Below are 8,081 nucleotides of genomic sequence, written 5' to 3' on the forward strand. Positions count from 1 at the left end.
CATGAAATTTTTTCATTTTTTTCATGCTTCCTAATGAACTTCACAAGGCGGCACGTCAAATTTTAGAATTTTCTGACAATCCGTGTTTTTTTTTGAATTTTCATTCAAAAACGGACAAAAACAGATCCCGGACGTGACGCAACGTGCGTTTGGTCTTCGATTTCGTCGAAATTTTGCGTGGCATCATTGCATGTGCATTCTCAGATGCCGACAAAAGTTGGGTGAATTTCATGAATGCATTCATGTACATCATGTGCAACCCATGGATGTCGGTATGGACGGAAGGGGCCCGGACGTCCGGCCCTTGGACGAGAGGAAGACGCCGGATGTCCGAGAGATTGGCTCTGTTGCTTGGCTTCGGATTTCCGAAGGTGTCGGATGACCGGGGTCCGGACGTCCGTGAGGCGCCGGACGACCGGACATTGGTTGATCTAGTTAGACTAAAGGAGTGGAGTGGTAATGTATTTTTAAGCAAGTTTATCGCGAAACTCCGTGATTCCCTCTTAATAGCGCGGGATCCCTATACTCAAAAATAACAAGTAGAAGGATAGACTACATCGTCTTGTTTCTTCGTTCTCGAGCCTATGTGTGGTCGTTCGGTGGCTCTCGGACGTACGGACCCCGGATGGCCGACGCCTTCGAAAATTCGGTGCCAGTGAACATACACAAATCGTCGGACCTATATCTAATAGGATCACTCATATCATACTTAATAAATAATAATAAGAACACTTAATTTAAAAAACATAATAAAACTTCTTACATAAGCATAGATCACGAACGATTACATTCGATTTTAATTAAACATTAATAAAACTAATATCTAATCTAATCGGACTCCTCGAGGTAGACGACGTCTGGCCCCTCCACCGCGCCGTCCCCGCCCGCGCCGTCGTCGTCGTCAGAACTATCGCTGAGGTTATCCCAGTCGATGTCGTCGTCGTCGTCGTCCCCGACGACGGGCTGCGGGTTCGGCCCCAATGCCGCCGCCGCCTGTATCGCCGCCGCGATTTCCGCCTCCTCCCTCACCGCCGCCGCCGCAGCCGCAGCCGCCGTCGCCTGAGAGGCCCGCAGGTCGACGAGGAGCCCCGGGGTGTCGTCGGGGTCGCCGTCCTCGCGGAGGCCGCCGGCGGGGGCTGGGGAATTGGGCCCCGACGCCTTTGGCGACGCTGGTTGCCGCCGCAGTTGCTGCCGCCGGGGTTGCCCGCGCGCCGGTGCTCGGCGATGACGCGCCAGTAATGCTTACCTTCCCAAAAGGCGTGACGAGCGTGGGCGTTGTACCGGCCGCCGCGGTGCCTCCGAAGCTCCTCATTCGTCGCCGGGGGCCCGAGCGTCGGAAAGCCGTCCGCCGAAACCTTCCATGGCTTCGCGAGCCGGCAACCTGGCGGGACGAGGAGGCCGTAGCTGTGGAGCTCCTCCGTCGCCGGCGTGTCGAGGCTCGTCGGCCAGTTGCTCTCCGGGGCATCGCCAGCGCCGGAACTGCTGCCGCCGGCGGAGGAGGCCATCGGCGGGACGGCGGAGGGCAGGGGATAGGAGAAGGGAGCGTCTAGAGGAGTGGCGAGACGACGAAGGGCAGCGGAGAGGAGAAGAGAGCGACGGGTGGACTGACGTGCCGTGGGACGACGGCTATATATAGCGCAGCGACGGAAGGGGAGGCGACAGGGCAGTTGGCCGGCGTTAGTCCCCCGGAGTGAATGCGACGGAATGGCGTTGCCTCGGGAACCGTCGAACCAGCGGGCCAGCGGCGACGACATCAGAAACCGACGCGACGGGGCTCTGACGACGCGGTCGCCATTAAGGGCGTCGCCTCGGGAGTCGGCGAACCAACGGGCCATCGGCAACGGGCGGCGGGTTTCGATGCGAGGGTGCACTGACGTGGTGAGTAATGGCGGCGGCTTCGTGAACCGACGCGTGATTAATGGCGCGACCTCGAGAACCAACGGTTGACTGAACCGAATCCGGCGCGACCGCGGTTAGGCCGACGTGCGTATGCCACATCACGCCGGGTGGACGCGGGTACGACACGTATACTAGGGCCCATGTACGTCGCCAGGCCGTCCGCTGGCGCTCGTCGGGCTGACGCGTGTACGTCGGAACGGGGGAAAACACCATTCTGCCCTTTGTTACGAAGGGGTATCGTTTAATCTTAGCCGTCGTTGTGTTTGGGGTTGTACCGAAGAAGAAGTGTAAAACCATTAGCTTAGGTCTCCATGCCTAGAGAAAGGTGGCAGTTGTATCAAGGAGAGCTTATCTAGGCATCCTTGAACAATGGATAATCAAGCCAAGTTGTGCCGTATTTGTACATATATTACGAAGACCAGACTTGCCATCTCTATCGAGTCCTTAGCTCGGTCCAAACTTCCAAATTAAAGTGTGCAATGAAGTACGTGGTGGAATCTCTCCAATTCACCGACCCCTTACCACACATTTGACTGGTTTTTTCTTTTCTTTTCTCCCTTCTCAAGGCATTGAAACCATTGGATAGGCGTAGTAGAAGATGCACTACAAGTTAAAGACATTGTGCACCTGCACAACAAAGTACAAAGACTCACTAATTCCGAGTTATTCGTGATTCTTTGTATCACATGAACTGAACACGTCGTCAATGGATTCCTACAGGATCAAGAGACACAGGAACTTTGCATAAGATGCCTTTGCAATGGTGGTGCACTAGAAATATACACAGGAATCATTTAGTTATGGATAAGATAGCCAAGTTTATTATTTGAGCATTAAAGGATCCATTTATATATGTGGATATTCTTTCATGTTCCTCTGGGTCAGCTTATGTGGATATATAAGATGCCAGGTACTTGAATTCCATTTGCGTTTTGTGCGAACTTAACTATACAATAAAATTGGTCACATTCATCCATCGATGCGGAGACTAGGGGTTCCCTTTTTCAAAAAGAAAAAAAGATGAGGATATTCGTCAATCAAATGGGGAACTTTCCTTGAGTAAATGGTACTCCTGCCTCATTCATAAATTTCACATCTTGCAAGCGCAATTGAGTGTGATTTGGAAAATGTCAATACTAACTAATTTTGGTTCATTCTAGCCTCTTTGGATGACAAAAACATGCGAATCGGGGGAAATGCAAAGTTGAGAGGTCATGAGCAGAAGATTCCCACATGGTCGGAAAACAATGAATTTTGCATGTCATGTCTTTGGATAGTGCACAGTAGATAAACACAGTTTAGAGGAGAATTTTCCTTAGAAACTTTTGGAGAGAGAGAGAGAGAGTATTGAATTTGAATCGTTGGAATATCACCTCCGAAAATGTGTTATTTTTATTTGAATACACTTGAAAAATCAACAAGTTTCTATACGTGTCTAGAATAATTTATCCATGTTAAGTATATTCCCTACGTCACAATTGTGCAACTTTTTTTCCTTAAATCTCAACCACCTAACATTGTAATATCATGCATGTTTGGAAAATCTGTCTGCAATTTCTATTATGTGTGTGTTGTCTACTAAATGAGGTCAGTATAACTTCCTGCGAAAAAATGATGCCAGTAAGACAATGGCTTGTATGAATCCAAAGGTTGGGAAAGGTGAATGTGGTTTAAAATATGTTTATTTGCAGAGATGGATTTAAAATAATCTAAAGCAACATTTTAACACATAATCACATTAAGTAAGCTTCGGCGCAATCGTATCATCCATGTTTATAGTTCCCTTCTGGAAAACTTGATTTGCTAACTTGGCAGAACCACTGTAATTTGCATGCTTATTTGCTTGTTTTGTCATGTAAGATTTACCTTTACATATAAGCACAAAAAAATCCAAATCTTGTAGCAATGTAGAGTATTGAATTTGAGTCTTTGGAATGTCATCTCCTAAAATGTGATATTTTTATTGAATTTTAACATGCTCCCTTGTACCCTCTTTTTTATGTGAGGTAAGAGCAACTACACTCGGACCATGCAAATCTGGCCCCTCAAACGCCCGCGGGTGTGCTCAGGTACGTCCGCGGACATTAACTGGTCAGGCCTCAAATTTCCCTCTTTACATCCACGTTTCTCATATTTCATCCCCTACTTCCATACACAAGCATTCAAAATAAAATGCCTATGTACTACATCGCACTATACTACTCATCGTCGTCGTCAGAGATTGTCCTGAGCCGCCTGCGCTGTCCGTGCCGCCTCCATTTGCTGTCAATGAAGCCCTCTGGCCTCCGCAGCTGCCTCCGAGCGGATGGAGTTCAGGATGGCCAGCTGCTCAGGCCACAGATCCACGTTCGTCGGCGCCTCCTCGCCCCTCACATCCAGCGAAGACGCCTCCTCCTCCTCTTCCACCCCTAGCTCCTCCTCCTCTTTGTCCTCCACCTCCTGGAAATCCTTCTCCGGATCAAGAAGTAGCCCTGCCCACTCCGGATCCGGACCTGCTCAAGGAGCCAGAGAAGGTGTCGGATTGTGTAGTACCGGTGGCGTGCGTGCACGACTGACGGGCTTGGATGGCGTGGCGGAAGGGAGGAGGTGGATGTGCTAGTGTTGGTGGACGTCTGGCGGCTTAAATAGCCGGCTATGGATAAGGGCGAGGAGCCGGAGCGGCGCCACGCGACGTTCACATCGTGCCGACGGTCGAGGCGCCCATCGAACCGCCAGGTTTCCCGATAAGACTGCATGGGGCCAAGCCGTTAGGCCGACGTGGTGGGCGTGCCCGGGATCCTCCATATCCACCCCATATTTGGGCTAGAAATGGTGGTGCCGGTTAGCCCGGGCATTTGAGGCCGGTTTAAGAGATCCGTCTTGGTCGCACTTTCGTGATCGGGCAATGACCGTACGGCCTGCCCGGGCGTTTGAGGCCGGTTTGAGAGACCCGTCTTGATCGCATTTTCGTGACCGGGCAACGACCGTGCGGCCTGCCCGGGCGTTTGAGGGGTCCGGCTGTAGATACTCTAAGAAGGTAATAGTTAACCAGACCACTAACTAATAAGATTAACGGGTCAAATCTATTATATATTTTTACCTCTCATGTGAAAAGAGGAGGGGGGGGGGGGGGGGGGTGGGTGTAAGACAGGAAGCATGTTAAAACTGCTCACACGAAAAATCAACAAGTTTCTACACAATGTCAAGAATAATTTATCAATGTGAAATATATTCCCTACGTCACAATTGTTAAAAAAAATGAAACCTCAACCATCTAAAATTGCAAATATCATGTATATTTGGAATATATAACTGCAATTTCTATTGTGTGTGTTATCTACTAAATGAGGTCAGTGTAACTTCCCGCGAAAAAAGAAGAGGTCTGTAAGACGATGACTTGGATGATTCCAAAGGTTGGGAAAGGTGAATGGGATTTAAAATATGTTCGTTTGCAGAGACGGATTTGAAATACTTTACAGCAACTTTTAGATACATAATCACATTAAGTAAGTAAGCTTCAGCGCAATATTATCATCCATGTGTAGCAGTTACCTTCTGTGATTGGCTAACTTGGCAGAACCACCGTAATTCGCATGGTTACTTGCTACTTTCTCCGTTTTAGATATAATTTTTTTGAGATTTTAATACGAACTATATATAGATGTCTATAGACATACTTTAGAGTGTAGATTCATTCATTTTGTTTTGTATTTGGTCTATAGCAAAAAATTTAAAAAAACTTATATTTAAAAATAGAGGAAGTAGGTTTTTTCACGTAGGATTTACTTTTACATATAAGCGTACAAAAACAATCCAAAATATATAGCCATGTAGAAGTAAAGAAGATGTTGTATTTAATATGCACATTTCTGCATGTAGTCCCTAATAAACTAGTCACCCTATGAACGCGAATTAGTTTCTTGTCAAATTTCCTTTTGTGCACCCTCTCTTTGTCAAATTTCATTTTTGTCGAGATCAGTTTGGCGCGCTGAGTTCACCATCAACAGTAAATGTCCTCTAGGCTCCACAAGTTGTCGTCGAAATTTCCGAACTCGAAGTCCGGGATATTGGTGGCGGCGAGGAGCTCCGACCAGCTCCCGCTGAGGCTGTCGCCGTGGATGACGCAATGATCGCCGCCTATGGCTCCACCGTCCACGGTGGCGCACTGCATCGTCGACCCATCTATGCTCGCCGTGGCAGTGGCAGCGCCCCACGCTGGGAAATGGGCTCCGTGAGACGCGTCCGCCGACGACAGCGAAGACCGGAGCGTGCTCGAGGTGTCGGGGCTCATGGTCACCGCCACCGGCCGGCTCGGCTCGCCGCTGCTCGCGTGATCGACGTAGTGGTACTGTGATGCACCAGCCGGCGAGCTCATCGCCCTCGTCAGCGCCGGGACACCCACGCCGGCGGCAGCAGCGGCGGCGGAGGAGGAGCTTTCGGCCTGGATGCGCTCGAGGAGGCGCGGCATCCAGACCTGCCTGACGACGTCGCGGAAGCGGTCGCTGTTGACGTCGCAGTGGAGCTGCTTGGCGTGCTTCTGCACTCTGGTCCGCCAGTAGTTCTTGACCTCGTTGTCCGTCCTCCCCGGGAGGCGCTGCGCGATCTTGGACCAGCGGTTGCCCCACCGGGAGTGCAGGTCGAGTATCAGCAGCTGCTCCTCCGGCGTGATGTTGCCGCGCCGGACGTCGGGGCGGAGGTAGTTCAGCCACCGGAGCCGGCAGCTCTTCCCAGTGCGCCTCAGGCCTACACGTGTCAAAACCAAAGCCCAGATTAGCAAATAAGAACATAAGGACGGACCTAAATGGATAATGAGCTGCAAGTGATCGGTGCCCGTAGCTTAGCTACACGCTAGGTACGGCCGGCGACGGAAAGCGGTAGCTCATCTTATCTCTTGCGACGTGATCGATCAGAAAGAAGTAAACTAAAGCAGATGTGATGTGACATGCATGATCTTGCTAGCTAGCTGAGCTCTCAGTTGCATACATAATTTAACTGATCAAGTACCTGCGCATCGAGCGAGCGAGTTCCAGCGCCCCTCGCCGTGCTTGGAGATGTAGTCGACGAGCAGCATGTCCTCCTCCGCCGTCCACGGGCCCCTCTTCAGGTCGCCCTCGTCCTCGCTCGCCGTGGCCACCGCCATGGCCGCCGCCTCCGTCGTCACCGCCGACAAACCGGCCGGGCTCATCGGCAGTGCCTCCATGCCCATGCAGGCCCTGTAGTACTCCTTGTCCATGTCCATGAGCAAGGTCGGTCGAGCTCGCTCGATCAAGCTTCACGAAGACGTACGCGCGCGAGTGGTGGCCAGATACCTAGCTGTATGAGTATTGGTGATTGACCGGCAGGCTGTGGATGTGTAGCTTGAGGAGAGTGAGACGAAGAGATGGATCGATGGGTTTATATAGGGAGCGATGGATGTCGAGAGAGCCGACGACGACTAATGGCGACTGTGGTTGAGGCCGCAATGAGCTTAAGGATTTGGACTGGTATAAAGCCGAGGGGGGCGCGCGCGTGCGTGTCGCCAGATTAAACAACTCAAGCGGATTAAGAAAACAGCGTGTCTGATTCCGTCCCCGCCGGTCCACCTTTGACCGCTGACCAGCGCACGCAACGGCGGAGAGCCAGCTGGTAGTAATTCTTCTTCTCCATCCTTCGGCTCCGGAGGGAGAGAGTGAGCTTTGCCGCCTTCTTATTTCTAGATCCTTCTTCGGCACAGCCGTTCCAAACGCGATGCCAAACACTACTTCCGTTCCATTTTGTAAGGTAAAGTTTTGATGATAAATCAATTTATTAACATATAATTTATATTTTTTATAACTAACAGAAAACATTGTTTAATAAAATATATAACGATACTTTTTTTAGGAAAAATATATAACGATACTTGTTAGAGATATATTTGATGTATATGTATTTGTAATCCGGAGATGCAAACTAACTTGTGGTTGGATAGTTCAAGAGACACTAGTATCCTGAGCCCACCAGGATTCAAATCATCGTGCTTGCATTATTTCTGGATTTATTTCAGAATTTTCGGTGATACGCTTTCACTGGAAGGAAACGTTCCCGTCGACAACGAGGCGTCTACGATGACTTCATAAATTCCAAGATGATATAATTATCTCTAGGAGAGACTTATTACCCTTTAAGTTTGTACTCCTCGGTATACTCATCCATAAAGCTCAATACAACATCCATCATATTTA

At 49.8% G+C, this 8,081-nt stretch overlaps 1 protein-coding gene across 1 annotated transcript; it reads right to left on the bottom strand.

Annotated features, from left to right (window-relative positions):
* Nucleotides 1-5,715: 5,715 nt before the first annotated feature.
* LOC123406692 (transcription factor MYB2-like) lies at nt 5,716-7,323 on the bottom strand. The gene is made up of 2 exons (XM_045099922.1): nt 6,883-7,323; nt 5,716-6,621 (listed from the first exon to the last, which is right to left on the bottom strand). Exons 1-2 carry the CDS (start codon nt 7,115-7,117, stop codon nt 5,879-5,881), a joined length of 978 nt encoding a protein of 325 aa, XP_044955857.1. The 5' UTR covers nt 7,118-7,323; the 3' UTR covers nt 5,716-5,878.
* Nucleotides 7,324-8,081: the final 758 nt, after the last annotated feature.

This window comes from Hordeum vulgare, chromosome 1H, assembly GCF_904849725.1.
Source record: "Hordeum vulgare subsp. vulgare chromosome 1H, MorexV3_pseudomolecules_assembly, whole genome shotgun sequence".
NCBI lineage: Eukaryota > Viridiplantae > Streptophyta > Magnoliopsida > Poales > Poaceae > Hordeum > Hordeum vulgare.

Coding starts and splice junctions, on each gene's coding strand:
- LOC123406692 (XM_045099922.1), bottom strand. CDS start 7,117: ATGGACATGGACAAGGAGTACTACAGGGCCTGCATGGGCATGGAGGCA. Junction 6,622..6,882: donor CTCGCTCGCTCGATGCGCAG/GTACTTGATCAG, acceptor TGACACGTGTAG/GCCTGAGGCGCACTGGGAAG.